Genomic DNA, 17,750 nt, shown 5'->3' on the forward strand with positions numbered 1-17,750 from the left:
GTCCCGCGCCCCGGCCGGGCTGCAGTCACCGGTGCCCGCTTGAGCTAGCGGGACTGCCCCGCCGGGGGTAGCCGCGTAACTCCGCGCCGGGGAGGCAGCGGGCACCGCAGCCCGACCCCTCTGGTCTCGCGCGGTGCCCGGGCCGCCGGCCGGCGTCGCCTTGCCGCGCGGGGCAGCTGGGGGCTGCGGCGGGAGGTGGTGCGAGTCTATTAGCAGGCGCGTGGTAGTGATGGCGGCTCGCAGTGAGACTTTCCCTGTCACTGGATACTACTCCCGGCTCCTGCCGCCGCCGCGGCAGCTGCGCTCCGAGCCCGCCCTTTGCAGCAGCAGCGCCGTCGGGCAGCAGGGGCCAGGGGGCGGCAGCGCGGTGAGTGCCGGCCGGCGGCAGCCCGCGCGCCGCGCAGCATGGGGCTGCTGGAGCGGACGAGGAAAGAATGGTTCATTGTGGGGATCGTGCTGGTGATCGCCGTGGCTAAGCTGCAGCCCGCCGTTGGGGCGAAAGGGGGTAAGTCCGGTCCGTGCCGGGGCTCGCAAAGCCCCGAGAGAGGGGCGGGGCGGGGGGCACTGAGCAAGGGCTGGCGGTGCCCTGCGCGGCGCTCCCAGCCTAGCCCCTCTCGCGGCTTGTTCGCTTGCAGGCGAGAACGGGGCTGAGCACGAGGGGTGGGGGCCGCGTCCTTTGCTGCAGATCACTAGTCTCGGGGTGAACCAGACCAACCCCGAGCTGGACTCGGGGGCTACTATCAGGGCACAGCATCCTGCTGCCCCAGAAACGTAGCGTCGCTCGGCCAAGCCGTGCTCTGATCGTGGCCGTTGCTTCTAGTAACGCGGTAAAATTCCCACCCCACTGGGGCGTTTGGATGCGCAGGTTATGGGCCGCGGAGTTCGCGCGGCTGCCCCCAGCACAGGGCTCCATTGAGGCTCCAGGGCGCTCACTGACACGTTGCACTGAGACCCGGCACGACTTCCGTGTGCTGGAATTGAACGGCGGTACAGGGCTAACTACCAGCACAACCCTGCTCAGTCGGGAAGGGGGGATTTTTCTGCAGCTGTCAAACTTGAAGAGAAGTTGTTTAAAAACAAAGAGTGAGGTTTGTCAGTGTCTCATTGAAATATACACCGTAAAATCCCTGCTCACAATAGAGAGGAGACACTTTAAAATTACCTAAAATGAGTCCAGAATTAAGGAATCTCCTTCCAAACGAGTGACACTAATAACTGGAGAAATAATGTTTAATCACTCAAGTTTTAAGCGATGGCAGATCATATTATAAGGGATATGTTTCAAATATGGGGAATTTGGTCTTGTTAGTCCTAATTTTTTAAAAAATGAGTTGAGTTTCTTCTTTATGGATTGTATCTTAAACTTCAGTCATAATTTGAAGCCTTAATATAGCCTCTAAGGTGTCAGCTTCAAATAAAAACTAACTTAATGTTGTAACTTTGAAATATGTAACATTTAAGCAATTGGATGGTATTCTTTACCTTCAGTGTGCAAACTTTAGTGCCAGGCTCAATGCTTAAATATCAAACAGGGATCATGCTCTGTCTTGTTCAAATCTCAAAATATAATAGATTTTTAAAAAGCATTTCTTTGAAAACACTGGGTTGAAATCCTTTTTAATGCTCACGTTTGTTTCTGTGGCACCAACACTCTGTGAAGCAATATTCTTGTTTTTCAGTGGCAGCAGAATACTTATTCTGAGAGCTTCCCCCAAATAACTTTAAAATTTGGGTTGGCAAGAAGCCCCTGAGAGGAAACTACTAGACTTATGGGAGCTATAGCATCCAGCCCCATAATTATACCTGCTATACTTTTAGAGTCTTGCTATATTTACTTTTTAATCAAAATTATACATTTCTAGACTGTCCCACATAGAATCCCTTGCTGGGTCAGACATTCCCCTTCTCATCTTCCATTTACACTGTACAGAAATTAATAGAGTGTCTATATTTGTAAGGTGTTTGAGTATCTTTGCTTCGATTGATAATGGTGTAAATGGGATTAAAACTTATTTTGAATATTTTGACTTGGGGAAAATAACTTCCATTAAGAACTGGCTAAGAAGTAGACAAAATAACTAACTGGAATTTAATATTTGATGTCTTCCATCTCTACCTCACTTGAGAGGGATGCTGAATGACAACTTGAAATTGAGTCAAAAGTAATCTTAGGTACTTTGTCTGTCCCAGACTCCTCCTGTTTATGGTTTTACTACAATATCTTCCTATTTTTAAATAATCCTTGTCTGTCCTCTGTTTGTCTCCACATGAACAACAGGGAAAACTGAGTGATTCCGTAAGGGTAACAGTGAAGCTGCCTGTACACCAGTGCTATCAAATGCCTGAAGTAAACTGTGTGGGGGGGAATCTTCTTGTTAAAGAAATCTTATGCATTTCTTGTAACAATAACAAGTAAACAACATTCTGTGTGTTCTTTTTTTTTTTTTTTAGTTGATAGCATCTCTTTAATTATACTAGGTGTTTGATAGCACCTACTGATAACTGGTTTTCATTAGAACTCCCAGCTTCAAATACTCAGAACATTTACTTTTTGAGAAGATTTTCTGTATGCTTGGTCTCTGCCTGCTTAGAAAGTATTAGCAAAATTTCTTCAGTCATTCTTATGTTATGGGAGGAAAAAACACTTTGTCCATGATAATAAAAATAAATACATTCTAACCTTTTAACCTATGTTTTAATTTTTAACAGAGCTGAATTTTGAAGGCTGGCATGGACAGTTCTCACTGAGGACCTAGTGCTATTGCTTGGCTTCAAGAGAAAAAATAAAGTTATAAGCGATTTAAAAATCCTTTCTGAGTATTTTCTGGGGCAACTAAGGCCCCAAGTCATGCATGGAGCACAGTATGGGAAAACTCCTGCACTTGCTTAAGCCCCATTGAAGTCAATACTCTGTAAAGGTGAATGAGGCCACCCACATGTAGTTCCTTGTAGCATCAGGACCTGCTTTAAGGAGAGCCTAGTAGTGAGATAACTGCTTTGTAACATCATTGGACTTGTCCCTGACTGACTGGACCATGAGGTTCATGACTAGTCATGTCAGTGGCTGTTCCTGGGACAACTTGCATAAAAGACATGAAAATAGCTATTGAAACACACTGAAAAAATCCTTACGCATCCTTCACTTCACTTAAATAACCCTACTTTCACATCTGCTTTAAGATCGGAGAAAACAGAGGTTTTCAAACTTGGGGCTATTACATAGGGGGTAGCGAGCTGTCAGCCCCTGTCCCAAACCATGCTTCACCTCCAGTATTTATAATAGTGTTAAATATTTAAGTGTTTTTAATTCAGAAAGGGGGGGGTCACACTCAGAGGCTTGCTGTGTGAAAGGGGTCACCAATACAAAAGTTTGAGAACCCCTGGGAGAGAAACAGGAGAAAAATGTGTGGAGTTTGGGACACTCCAGCTGACAAAACCATAGTACAACTTATAGAGGCTGTGTCAAGGCTTTTTTGGCAGAATGTGCATGGCTGTGGTGTGGAACAGTGTTCTGTTTGCAACTAGGCTGAGCTCTAGTCTTACCATCGTCAGGGCATGATGCAAAAAACATATTTTTTATTTGTTTTACTGGCAGATGAGTGGGCTCATTTGATTCCACTTTGAGTATGTTCCTTCTGATAAGAAGAGATAAGGGAGAGGTATGCTTCCATTTGATGTTCCATGAACTATACAAGTATTTGAGTGTGCCAATTCTAAAGTAACATGAGCTAATTCACGTAGTAACATTCCGGTTTCCCAGTTCAGAGCCAGGCAAAATAAAAGTTGGATTCCAACAACATCAATATTGTAGCCATGTTGCACCTACTGTACATAGCATTTTTCTATTTCTTTGTTTCTGGTTATATGCTTAACTTACTATTGCCATAAATTATACAAAAAGCACAACACAGCCAAGTTACTGTTGCAGCTGAAACTTTAATGTTTGCATTTCCTGACTTTTTTAAAAGTTGTATGTAGTGCAAGGTGTTTTGTATTTAATACACACACAGTTTTTGTATGGCATGGAGTCAGGCCTATGTAAATGCAAGATTTATCTGTAAATAGCTTGTCTCCAGCAATGCAGAAGTTGGGTGGATTTAGTGTAGAATCAAGCTCTGTATGAACTTTGAGAGCATTGATTTGGATAGAGGATTCAGTTTCTTCGTGACTATCAATGTATCTTTCATACACGAGAGGAGACAGGATCTCCTCTTTTGGAATAGAGTAAAGTTGCTACTGCAATTTTAGTCATGTCAGGTTAGTACTACTAAAAGTATGAAATAAAAAGGGAAGAGAATTTTAAAATAAGATCCACTTGCTGAGTTTAGGTATTAGCTTGGTCAGAACTCCATTACTAATGTTTAAAAATGGAGGCTGGGTTTTGTTTTCAGCGTTCCCATATGAGGCATGGTTCCTGCCCAAAATGATATTTGTCATTTTTATAAGAGTGCAAAATGTTAATTCCTCTGAAAGTGTACAAACATAGGCCTTTGATTCAGTGAGGCTCCTTGGAGGTGCAGGGGTCTGCTGATGCAGATCTAACTGCTGGATTGGGACCTTAGTGTTTTTAGAAATCATGTACAGTTTGAGTGGGCCATTACGAAGCAAGTCTGTGTTGAGGATTATGTGGAACTATACTGCTCCAGGGAGCCCTTTGGGGGGGTGCTCCTTGCTTTCCACTTGCAGCCAGCCAGGCCCGCTGGCTGGTACATGTTGCAATTCTGACTGGCCCATATGTGTGCAGCCCAAAGGTGGGAGAAGGCTCCTTATTTGCCACTCACCACTTAATATTTCCACATTAAGGCAAGGCAGAATCTTCCCCATGGTAACCAACAGGTAATGGTTACAAAGGCATACTCTTCATTGCATCATGCCTAATTGCTGTCTCCGTTAATTAGTCTTGTTTGTTTTTGTTTTAAAATAAGAATGACACTCATTTAAATAGTAAAACGTAGTCTTTTAAAACAGACTTTAAAGTTAATGATCAAAAGTGTTCCAAATATTTTTCTACATTCTGAAATATTTAATTACTTTGGTGTATTGTAACTTTTTATAGTGTTATTTCCTTAAGTGGTTCACTTTGTTTTTGTATTTGTTATTTTAGGACCACTGAAGCCGGAAATTACGATAACATACATTGCTGTTTCCGCTATATTCTTTAACAGTGGACTCTCATTAAAAACTGAGGTACTGTAAATAAGTTCTCATTTTATTTTAAAAGTTTGGGCTGATCTTAGGCCTGATTGTAGTTAGGAGCATCAAATTATTCACCTTTTTTTGTTGGTAGATGACTAATGGAACCACGTGAAAGTTACATGTGTACATAACTAGTTTGTGTGTTCTTAAAAAAAATTACACAGCGCAGGAAGGAGAGAGGAGTAGGACATACTGAGTGAACTTCACTCACCTGTGGAGACGCTTTGTTGCTTCAGAAATCCCACAGTAGATCCAGTAGATCTCTAGTGAGATTGAGAGGGTGTAAATGGAGCCTCCATACCTGTATGAATTACACAGAGGGCTTAGCATCATCCCCAAATGTGGCTGACTGAGCAAGTAGCTACAGGATCCATGCTTATGATGATCCAGTGGCTTCAAACTGCTGCAGAGGTGGGCACCCAAGGAGTAGCAGCTGCTGTGGCAGTTTATTGCCTGGAATAGTGGTCCCAGAAGAGTTTCTCTACAGCTCCATGGCCTGCCTATGGTTTGAAAACAGTTTCCACACACAGATGGAATACAAGCTGTCAAGAACACCATCCCTGATGATGCCACAGCACAACTGGCTGCTGAGCTCTGTGCCTTTATACTTACACACAACTATTTCAAATTTGATGACAATATATATCTCCAGATCAGTGGCACTGCTATGGGCACCCGCATGGCCCCACAATATGCCAATATCTTCATGGCCGACCTGGAACAACGCTTCCTCAGCTCTCGTCCACTCACACCCCTTCTCTATCTACGCTACATTGATGACATCTTCATCATCTGGACCCATGGGAAGGAGACTCTGGAAAAATTCCACCATGATTTCAACAGCTTCCACCCCACCATCAACCTCAGCCTGGACCAATCTACACGGGAGGTCCACTTTCTTGACACCACGGTGCAAATAAGTGATGGTCACATTAACACCACCCTATATCGAAAACCCACCGACCGCTATGCCTACCTTCATGCCTCCAGCTTCCATCCCGGGCACATCACACGATCCATTGTCTACAGCCAAGCACTGAGGTACAACCGCATTTGCTCTAACCCCTCAGACAGAGACCAACACCTACAAAATCTCCACCAAGCATTCTCAAAACTACAATACCCGCATGAGGAAATAAGGAAACAGATCAACAGAGCCAGACGTGTACCCAGAAGCCTCCTACTGCGAGACAAACCCAAGAGAGAAACCAACAGGACTCCACTGGCCATCACATACAGCCCCCAGCTAAAACCCCTCCAACGCATCATCAAGGATCTACAACCCATCCTGGACAATGATCCCACACTTTCACAGGCCTTGGGTGGCAGGCCAATCCTTGCCCACAGACAACCTGCCAACCTGAAACATATTCTCACCAGTAACTGCACACCACACCATAATAACTCTAGCTCAGGAACCAATCCATGCAACAAACCTCGATGCCAACTCTGCCCACATATCTACACCAGCGACACCATCACAGGACCTAACCAGATCAGCCACACCATCACTGGTTCATTCACCTGCACATCCACCAATGTAATATACGCCATCATATGCCAGCAATGCCCCTCTGCTATGTACATCGGCCAAACTGGACAGTCTCTACGGAAAAGGATAAATGGACACAAATCAGACATTAGGAATGGCAATATACAAAAACCTGTAGGAGAGCACTTCAACCTCCCTGGCCACACTATAGCAGACCTTAAGGTGGCCATCCTGCAGCAAAAAAACTTCAGGACCAGACTTCAAAGAGAAACTGCTGAGCTTCAGTTCATCTGCAAATTTGACACCATCAGCTCAGGATTGAACAAAGACTGTGAATGGCTTGCCAATTACAGAACCAGTTTCTCCTCTCTTGGTTTTCACACCTCAACTGCTAGAACAGGGCCTCATCCTCCCTGATTGAACTGACCTCGTTATCTCTAGCTTGCTTGCTAGCACACATATATATACCTGCCCCTGGATATTTCCATTACATGCATCTGAGGAAGTGGGTATTCACCCACGAAAGCTCATGCTCCAAAACGTCTGTTAGTCTATAAGGTGCCACAGGATTCTTTGCTGCTTTTACAGATCCAGACTAACACGGCTACCCTCTGATACTTAAGTTTCCTAGAAGATTCTCTTATATTCAGTTGTGGTTGGTGGAATGCTGAACTTCAAAGGCATATTGCTGCTTTTGTGCTTTGACTCTGCTACCACACTCAGCAGTGCTTCAGTGGTGCCTGAGCCTGTTTCAATTCTTATTTCCATTTTATTTAAAAAAAAAAAAAAAGGGGGGGGGGTGGCGGGGAAGTCTCCTGTAGCTTAAGGAAAAGAAATGTTGCCTAGTTGCCTGCAAAACTTTGGTGACTGGGAGGAGGGATGCAGCAGTTCTCTGTCAAATTTCTCTGCTAGCGCATCTCAGGTGGCCTTACTTAAAAGAGAACCATTGTATTTCTCTGTCAGTCCAGCCTCTCTGTTCCTTTTCACCTTGTTGACTGATTTGATCTGTTACTTAAGAGGATAACTTAAATAGCTCCTAATTCACCTGCATTAGTAAGTCATTTAGCTAGCTGCAAAGCAATGATGAAATCAATAATTTGGCTAATGCTTTGCACCAGGGTTTGACAAATCCCACCTTTAAGTGGGAAGTTTCTCTTGGCTATTGAGCCAAACTATATTATTGAATTCTGCAGAATTTAAGCTTTCATATTTTTTTTAAGATTCTAAGCTTATGGTTGTGAAGATAATCCTCCAAATAGGAACCAAGTCTGAATTAATGCCATCCTGAGTTTATAGTCAGATTGCTCCAGTACCACTGTCGATTCTTATGGTTTTGCCTAGTTATGGCAGCAGTGAAATTAATAACTCTGGTTGGCTTCATTGCTGCTATTTCAGAAGCCTGTGGTTATCAGTGAAACTGTCAAGAATCATGTCAGTTTCATCCTACCGCATGGAAAACCAATTAATACTAACAGAAGCTAGCACTGGAGTTACTCACAGGGTAGAGGACCCAAAAACAGTGGCTGGGAAGTGGTAGTGTAATCGAGTTCTCTTCTCTCAGCAGGCAGGAATTCCTGGAGTGCAGGGAAGAAATGGAAAGGTCCTTTTTCCTTTCAGTCATTTCAAGTCTTGATGCTTCAAATTAATAAAACAGCTGTTAACTAGAAGCTGATAAGAGAGATGGACCCCCACACCTTTTCCAGGGACAGCAAGTGAGGGTGGCAGAAGGACTTGGCTTCTGTATCTGGCTGGTGAGGCACCCCCCATCCTCCCATAATTTTTTGTATTTACCTTTGTCTAGTAGGTTTAGTGCTTGGCAGGTTAAGTGCCTTAATACAATTTTTAAGTCCAGCTTTGGGCTTGCGTGGTATCTTTTCATCCAAGGACCTCAAAGCAATTTATATGCATGAATAAAGGCATGTGTACTGTACAAAATTATGTTGACCTAAGTTGTTATGACATACAGCTGCCACAGTAATTAAATTTCTGTTGCGGGTCCACACTACACTCCTTGTATCGGCAGTGAGCGTCCTCACTGGGAGTGCTTGTACTGATTGTATAGTCAGTGTGGAGCATTGGGGGACAGCTTCTGAAAGCTAGTGACAGGTGATGTAAACACTGACACTATGTCGACCTAACTACGTCAACCTTAACTTGATGCCACTCGTGGAGGTGGTGTTATTAAGCTGGCATAGCAGGGCAGTTATGTCAGTGGGAGCGAAATTTTAGTGTAAACGCTTACTTAGGTCTTAGTCAATTAGGTCAATGCAAGGCAACTTACATCAGTCTATGTTCTTATTTTTATATTACAGTATTTTGAGTTGCAGTGCAAGTTATTTTCTCTTCTGTTTTTATCAATTCTTGACTGTGTGCGTGTGTGTATACGTGTATTGGGATCACTTTGTTGTTACATTTGTTAATTTTCATGGAGCAAGCATTCAGTATATTCTGTAAAATCATAAGAAACTATACAGATTTTATGTCTCCAATAAACAAAACGTTCACGCTTCCAGTTTTTTATTTTAATTTATAAACTACAATATCCTGGTTGTTTTTTTTAAGAGTATCCTTCATGGTTCAGTGTCATCAGGAAAACAGAGTTCATGCTCAACGATGTTATTGTAGATGTGGATTTGGAAGTTCTTTACCTAAGCCTGGACAGCTTAATGATATAGCTCTGCTTATGCCCATACAAAAAGCATCTTGGTTGTATTTTCAGAAACATGAATTACCATAAACTGAGGCAATTTTATATTTGCAGTCATAACTCTGTAGTCATAATACATGAGCAGAATATTTGCCCCTACATCACGATCACGCCCACTTAACGTTCAGTTTATTGGCCGGTTTGGTCTTTGAAAGCACTCCGTTAGCTGAGTCCCCACAGACCTGGAACCTGAAATCATATTCCTGAATATCTGTTTAACAGTTGCAGTTGTACAGTGAGGAATCTGATGAATCATTGAAAAAGGTTTTACTGTGCTCATTGGCCTGATTAGAGGGAGGAGTGGAACTGCACTGCCCTGTGGGAACTTGAGAGGCACAGAAATGTCCTGATATGTTGAGGAGATGGTGTAGCCTTCTCTGTTGATTTTGTGCAGGGGGGGTCGGGGCTATGGTTTGACAGCTTCTCCGTCCCCCTTTGAGGTGTCCTGAGAGATCTCTGCATTTTCGCAAGTGCACAGACTGAAATTCTGACAGGCCTTTTTGTGAGATGTGGAACAGAGTGAAGGTTCCTTATTCACTCCTTTCCTTTGCATCCATGATAGGAACTGTGACAATGTGATCCAAAATGTATTGGCTCCCCTTAAAGGTGACCAGCAAAGACATTGAAAATGCCAGTAATTTGGGGAATATATTTCTTGTAATGCAAATCTCTTCCCCCACCTCCAGCTTTTCAGGTCTGCAAAGGCCTATCACATTAGTGTAGTACTGCTGCATGCACTTCTACAGCAGTGTTGCACCTACCATAGATACTCACTGGAGATCACAGCCAGCCTATACTATAGATACGTTTTTGTTTTCTTTGTTTTTAATATTGCATAGTTTTCATTAAACCCATCTTATGTTCCTTATAGGGCATTTCCCAAAAGATATAAGATGATACACTAGAAAAGAAAACTACTGAAAACTGTAGTGTACTAAAATCCAGCAATAGATGGCAATTTCACACTCACCCAGACTGATTATGGGGTGAGTGTGATATTACCCATGCACTGTACTAGGGAGAGTGGACTGGCCTACTGAATGATCTGTGATGGGACAGAACTTTTCGGACCTGGCAAGAAATAAGACTGAATGTATAAATGTGCCAGATAATTCTCTTCTTCTAATTATTTGGGGTTTTAGCATATGAAATATTTTTTTTTAAACTTTTAAAATAGCTATACTTTAATCACCTCCTATATTCTTTCACTGCATCTGGTGTTTAAAAAAACTTCTTTCGTTTGCACGTGGTAAACCCTCTATTCATCTTTGTTCTCCTTCTTCAAGAAAAGATGACGTAGTACTGTGATGAGACCATTTGTAGTGCAATAGTTGATATGCAATGCTGGTTAAGAAGATGCTATTCTAATGCTTCTTCACAGATTGTATTGCATTTGAGATCAGTCTCACATGGATAAAGAGGACCTCTTTCTCTCATTGGTTGCCATTAGTCTTATTGAAGATTTTCCATTTTTAAAAAATATCTTCACTTCTTAAAGGTTGTCTATATTTAAACAAAAAATTAATATATTGTTTCTTTTGTGATAATATCGTGTCAGCGCATATTATAAATCCCAGTTTTCAGGGCTTTGTGACTTCCTGAGAACACTTTGCAAATAGAATAAAGGGGAAGATTTTTAGATCAAATTTGCTGGGGTTTTTTTGTTGTTTTTTTAAGTCAAGTTTGAGGGAAACACTTTTTGTTAAGAGAAGGCAAAAGTACCTGACAAGAAACAATGCTGAATCATTTATATTTCCAAAACTTTTATTTTCTTCAGTGGTGGATAAAGATGCAGTATTTGACCTTAGAGTGGGTCTTAAAGCTTGCTTGTTTGTTTTTTTTATTTACAAATTGCCTCTTTTCTTAAAGTTGGCTAAATTTTAAAATTAAAAACTTCAATAGATGCTTACTCTTTAAACTGTTTGGAAAAAAGTCAGTTGCCAGCTGACATAAATTTACATTTTAAAAAGTGACCACTGTGTATGTGCAATGAACTAGACTTTCTGCATTTTTTAAAAAATGCAGAATCTGACCTATCTAACTTAATTAAACATAGCTGAAGAAACCTAACAAATTAGCTTTCTCATAAGAATTACATTTTACATCAGTTAAGTAAAGTGACTGGAAAGGACTCCAGTGTTTTTCTGCAGGAGACAGCTAAATAGGTTAGGTTGATCCATTTCCATTCAGATTTATTACGTTCAGAAAGAGTTGATCTGACAAGACTTTTTCTTTTGTTTGAAAACTACTAAGAGAATTGTTGTACAACGAGAATACCAATGCGAGGAGACACATGGTTAAGAGTGAAATATGTAGTAATCTTTAATCACCCTTGTGAAGTGCTTTGAGGTCCTCTGATGAAAGGTGCTGTGTAACAACAAAGTCTTATTTATTTTTCCTGCATCCAGCTGACATTTGCTCCTCATTTCTCTGAATTTTCTTGCTTTTTGTTAGTTTGTCATAGCCTCAGCGTTCTTTCTGTGTAGTTCTTCTAAACCTTAATAAAACTTGGTATGAATTTGCTCTCTGATTCTGGTATATAATGTCAGTTTTTAAGCTTTTCTGGGATGCTTAACAAATAAAAACTGACACTGAATTAATTTGCTATCTGAGTTTTAACTTTTCACTAAAGAAAGCATACCTGTGATTCTTTCTACAGTGTAAGGTCCTTTCCTATTGGCATGCAAGAGACGTACCCTCTTGTTGACTCAATAGACTAGAGAAACTTTTAAAACTGTTTCCGTATTGATTATGCTGCTCTACAGCCAAAATGCTTCTGAAATAAATGTAGTCCAACTTTATTTATTCTGGGTCACTGAGAACAAAAATGATGCTTAAAATTGTTGATTGGCTCCAGTTTTCAAGATATGCTATTGCGTCAGTATATACGACCCTTGACTTGGGAATGGTGGAGGATAAGTGAGTTATAAAGGGAAGGGATCTCAATTTAAACCAGAAATGACTAAAATACATCTTTGACTGGATCTATGAATAAATCTATGACTGGGTTTGGACAGTACTTGCTTTTTAGGCAAAACAATGAATGATATAATCTGAAGCTGGTATTGCGTCATGTTATTCCTAGAAGTCATGAATGATGCAATCATAACGAAGCTTACATCACTCTGCTGAACAAATTGCCGTATATCAGCTCTAGAAATCATACAGTGTCGTGCTCTCGTATTTGTCAGTGTTTGATTTTGCAAAGGGACACATTTCTGTTTAGCCAAAGTGAGCAGAGATGCCTCATACTTGTGTGAACAGTGCAGATAACTTCTGCTATGTTTGTGGTGAAGTGACTTTTGCGTCACAAAAGCGCAGTATAACCACTATGGTTAAGAAAGCCTATCACCTTTATTTTGGCTGCAAAATTGGAGATCAGGACAAGAGGTGGGCCTCACACATATGCTGCAACACTTGTGCAACAAATCTTCGCCAGTGGTTGAACAGGGAAAGGAAATCTATGTCTTTTGCAGTGCCAATGATTAGGAGAGAGCCAAGAGATCATGCCAGCAATTGTTACTTCTGCATGGTGCCTCCTGTTGGGAAAGGTGTGTCAAAGAAGAAAAAGTGGACTGGGCATTATCCAAACATTCCATCAGCTATACGCCCAGTACCCCACGGAGAAGGACTGCCGGTTCCTGATGCACCAGAATCATTCTCACTTGAGTCAGACGAGGAAGAGGATGAAACTTCTGGTCCTGAACCATCAATGTCACAGGACCCACATTTTCTCCCATCCTCCTCCTCTGAACCACACCTCATAACACAAGGTGAACTGAATGACCTTGTCAGGGATTTGGAACTACCCAAGAGTAAGGCAGAGCTGTTGGGCTCCAGACTATAGCAGTGGAATCTCCTTGCATGCTATCAGGGCAAATGGAGCCCATCAATGCTTGCAGACTATTGCTGGACAGTGACGAGAGATACTCCATTTAATGAATACAAGAGACAAGCCAGGAAGCACAGAGGAGACACTGAATAGGGCTAAACTATGTACATAATAGTTTTTTACCTTTTTGTTTCATAATAAATTTTATTTATATAACCCTTTTGCTGATTTTTAAAGTGTTACATAAACAGGACAGGTGAAATATTATCATGTAAAGCAACCATAAACACATGAAAAGACCTAGGTTTACAATTTATGATTAAAACTCTACTATCTACACAATATACATAGACATAAAATGTAAAAACTTAAATATCTTAGAAACAGTAGCCAATCAGTTGCTTTAATTGTCATATTTGCATTCAGCACATCAAAATACATAATAAATATCACATTTTATCTCTGAAGCAGATGACTTTTCAAAAATTGTAGACCAGTGTTACATTAGTTCATCTCCCTTGTGGTATCAACAGTGGGAGCCTTAGTGTTGACAGGCTGTCAGTTGACACAATTCTTGGAAGAATGACAGAGCCAGAGACCTTTCTGCACTAACCTACCATGATGGGCGCTGAACGGGTATTAGCAACAGTTGGACATTTTTGACAAAAGACCCTATAGTAGACAGGGCCTTAGCGTTCATGGGATTTACTTATTGAAGGGGAGAACAGATTTCTAAAAGACTTAAAATGCGTGCATTTTTGTCTTACTATAAAGGTGACCCTATTTTAAATAGCACAAAAGTGAACTTGCCTTCGCTGTTATGACTGGAGCTTCCTCTCTTCTTGTTTTGCAGGAGCTGACAAGTGCTTTGATGCATGTGAAACTACACCTTTTTGTCCAGATCTTTACACTTGTGTTCTTCCCAACAGCAATATGGCTTTTTCTTCAAGCATTATCAGTCACACCTATAAATGAATGGCTTTTAAAAGGGTATGTTTAAACGTATTAGAGTGAAATATATTTATGGCTACTTATTAAGGGCTGCTGTACCAGTAATATGTGTTTAACAGTTATATAGTGAAGAGATTTCACGTGTAGTTTCATGCTTTGACACTTGCTATTGAAGAAGTAGTACACATAAGATTATTCTTTCAGAATTATGATCTCATATTTAGAAAGACTTGTCAGCTAATTTCATATGTAGGGAGCTTGCAACAGATCAGCTTTCTCTTTGACAAGCAGTCTGTCGAAGCTGCTATGCTTGGTTTCAAGACGTATGGAAAAAAGTGATTGCTGAAGAGAGGCTTAAATTTATGAATACTTTTTTTAAAAAAAGCACAATTTATGGCATGTGTTACAAGTATTGTGTGTATTTAGCATCACACTGTACACATCCAAGTGATTTGTTCAATATTCTGCTAAGTTGTGGAAAAAAATAGTTTTTATGTTGGAACAAATCTCTTGTTCTTTGAAATGGTGAATTAAGTAGTGACTGTTTATCATGAGAATAAAAGGCATTGTCTTAAATGAATTTTTCTAGTCTTCAAACAAATGTTTATAGATACAAAGTAACACCATAAGTGATATGATAATGAACAGTACAAAAAATCCTAAAATAGAGATGCATCAAACTCCAACTTAGATGGCAAGAACCACCAGGCTTTGCTGTGTAGTTTAAAATATAAAAATAATCTATTGTATTAGAAATATCCCAGTTGTAAATAGAGAGCAGAGCTGTTCCATCCACTGGAAGAAACCCTATTGTTCCAATAGTGTGGTGTTTCAGAACAATCCCCCATCTAAATATCTTAGCTGTAAAGCTGCTCATGTGTATGTGTGTTGGCAAGATAAGACATTAAAATAGAGCTGTTGCTGTTTTTTCCAAACGTATTTCTCCAGACAGTTTTTTGTTTTTCTAAGTATGAAGTGCTGCACATATTACAAGTGACACTGAATTTGAGACAACAAAAACATCATTCAGGAAGTATTAGTGCTGTTTCTCATAATGGTGTCAATAGAACAGTTGGAGTAGAAGCATGCCAGTGTATCAGAATTAATTTAGACTTGGTGAAGCATAAAAACAGTTACAGTGAATATGATTGCAAAGGGTTTGCACCGGCATGACTAATGACAGGCTTCCTCATCGTCATAGCCTGTCAAAATTCAGTCCTAACACAGAACAGTCTCATTTTCTAGACTGCAAAGTGCAAGGAGTTTTGATTCCTCTCTTCCCACTCTCTGCATTGCCATCCCCATTCCCCTCTTTGTTTTGATGACATTTTTCATGCACTTTAGTCCTTAATATAAGAATGCATCCCTTAATACACAGGGGTATATACATGCAACTCCCTAATCACTGGTTTGCTCTCAAATATGCATTTACGGTCATTTTTACACAGGAACCTAATTAGCAAATATGCTTTTTGTGACACTTATTAATGCTTCACTGTCATAACATTTCTTCCCAGATCTGGACCTTAGCGTCCAAAATATGGGTGTTAGCATGAAAACATCCAAGCTTAGTTACCAGCTTGGACCTGGTATCGCTGCCACCAGCTAGGAATTATACAGTGCCTAGCTCACTGTGGTCTCCCCAAAACCTTCCCTGGGTGACACCCAGACTCAGATGCCTTGAGTCTTACAACAAAGGGAAATAACGTCCTCCCCTTGTTTCCTTGTTACTTCCTCCCAGGCTCCCATCCCTGGATGACCCTAGGAGATTCCCTGCTTCCAGTCCTGGAAACACAAGTACCGAGAGATCTAATCTCTCTTCCCCCTCACCCAGAGGGTATGCAAAGTCAGGCTTAGTAAATCTGACACAAAGAGATTTTCCCCCTGACTTCTTCCTCCCACCAATTCCCTGGTGAGCTGCAGACTCAATTCCCTGGAGTCTCCACTAAAGAAACTCCAACAGGGTCTTAAAAAGAAAGCTTTATATAAAAAGAAAGAAAAAGGACATAAAATATCTCTGTATTAAGGTGACAATATACAGGGTCAGTTGCTTAAAGGAAAAAAAATGAATAAACAGCCTTATCCAAAAAATACAACTTAAAACATTCCAGCAACTACACACATGTAAATACAAAAGAAAAACAACATAAACCTATTGTCTTACTATCCTTGTACTTACAACTTGGAAACAGAAGATTAGAAAGCCAGGAGATAGAAAGATCACTCTCAGAGACGAGAAAAGAACAGACCAAGAACAAAGGACTCACACCCAAAACTTCCCTCCACCCAGATTTGAAAAAATCTTGTTTCCTGATTGGCCCTCTGGTCAGGTGTTTCAGGTTACTGTTGTTACCCCTTTACAGGTAAAAGAACATTAACCCTTAGCGATCTGTTTATGACATTCACCAACACCCATAAAATCATTCTATCGTTTCTGGTTTCACAATATTTCACCTTTTATTACAATTAGCCTGTGATATGGGGGTTTCACACAAAGAATGTTCAGGTTAGTGAACTCATGGAAAATTATTTTAAGAGGGTGCTTTATGAATGCAGCTGTTCAGAATGCTGGTCAGGCAAGCAGCAGTTGAGGGGAAAGCTGTATGCTGCTGAAGGGGAAAACTCAATGGGAGCTGTAATCCCTTTGCAAAGCATACAGGACAGGGAGAGCAGTGGAAACCAGAACCACTGAGTTCTGTTATTACTTAAGTTGTATCCAGTGTATTTGTTTAAGACCTTTTTAAATTCTAGTTTAGCGCATTTTGGGCTGATTCTGCCTTGTGCTTATGTGGCCATTTGAGGATGGGTTAGGGGAGGATGCAAAGAGCCTTCCACCCCTTACACAGCCTGCTTAACGGCCAGACTGAATTGCTGCCCCTGTGTTTTGTGGAACTCTTGGACGGCTCTCTCTCAACTCTCTAGTGGCACTAGGGTGCCCTGATCAAGATGGGGCAGGGTAGGAAGAGGTGGGGCCAAGACTTCTCTTTTTCACACACCAAATAGCAGAGCTAGGATCAGGGGCTGGCAAGAGCGTAACGGGATTTGCTGCCACTGTGCTCTCATGAACTCCCAGAGCCATTCTGCCTCCCATGGCAGAGTACCTCCTAGTGCTCTCTCTGGGACTGTGGCTCAGCACTGCTCTCAACACAAGGCTGTGCCTAGAAAGTACAACAATCAAGGCCAAAGTTAGTTTCCTGCAGTGCTTCTGTAGTTAGTTAATGATTAAGTCTCCTGAATATTAGGAGTGCTGTGTTTGTCCAGAGTAGCTGTCTCTCTTTTTTTGTTATAAATTAGGGGACAAATTCAAATCTTATCAGCACCTTCATTTTCATTAAGCTTTGTTCTCAAGCTTTTAAATTTTAATTTTCTATTGTTGCATTCCTTCTTTCCTTCCTTCCTTTTTACATAATGTGATATCTGAAAGTTGTTTGCTGTTAAATTATTTTTAGGATGTTTAGAACAAATAAACCTGAGGGTGGAGGCTGGGGATGACAGAGGAGAATGAAATACAAGACAAGCTGAAAGCACCCAAAATTTTTTAATTCGTTTTTGTCGACTGACTGGATTTCAAG

The 17,750-nt window shown here is 41.1% G+C and overlaps 1 protein-coding gene across 7 annotated transcripts in view; it reads left to right on the plus strand.

The window, feature by feature from the left end:
* Positions 1 to 208: 208 nt before the first annotated feature.
* Positions 209 to 17,750, plus strand: part of SLC10A7 (solute carrier family 10 member 7) — a 200,968-nt gene continuing 183,426 nt past the window's right edge. For 2 of the 7 annotated variants that reach the window (XM_030563642.1, XM_030563643.1), the window contains exons 1-3: positions 214 to 505; positions 5,105 to 5,187; positions 14,081 to 14,217. In XM_030563642.1, the coding sequence (XP_030419502.1) occupies positions 406 to 505; positions 5,105 to 5,187; positions 14,081 to 14,217 (320 nt within the window). In that variant the 5' untranslated portion in view covers positions 214 to 405. Of the gene's footprint in view, positions 506 to 3,595; positions 3,660 to 5,104; positions 5,188 to 14,080; positions 14,218 to 17,750 lie in introns of all 7 variants that reach the window. The other 5 variants (XM_030563647.1, XM_030563648.1, XM_030563646.1 and 2 more) reach the window with 4 other exon arrangements.

The sequence above is a fragment of the Gopherus evgoodei genome, chromosome 5 (genome assembly GCF_007399415.2).
Source record: "Gopherus evgoodei ecotype Sinaloan lineage chromosome 5, rGopEvg1_v1.p, whole genome shotgun sequence".
Taxonomy (NCBI): Eukaryota; Metazoa; Chordata; order Testudines; family Testudinidae; genus Gopherus; species Gopherus evgoodei.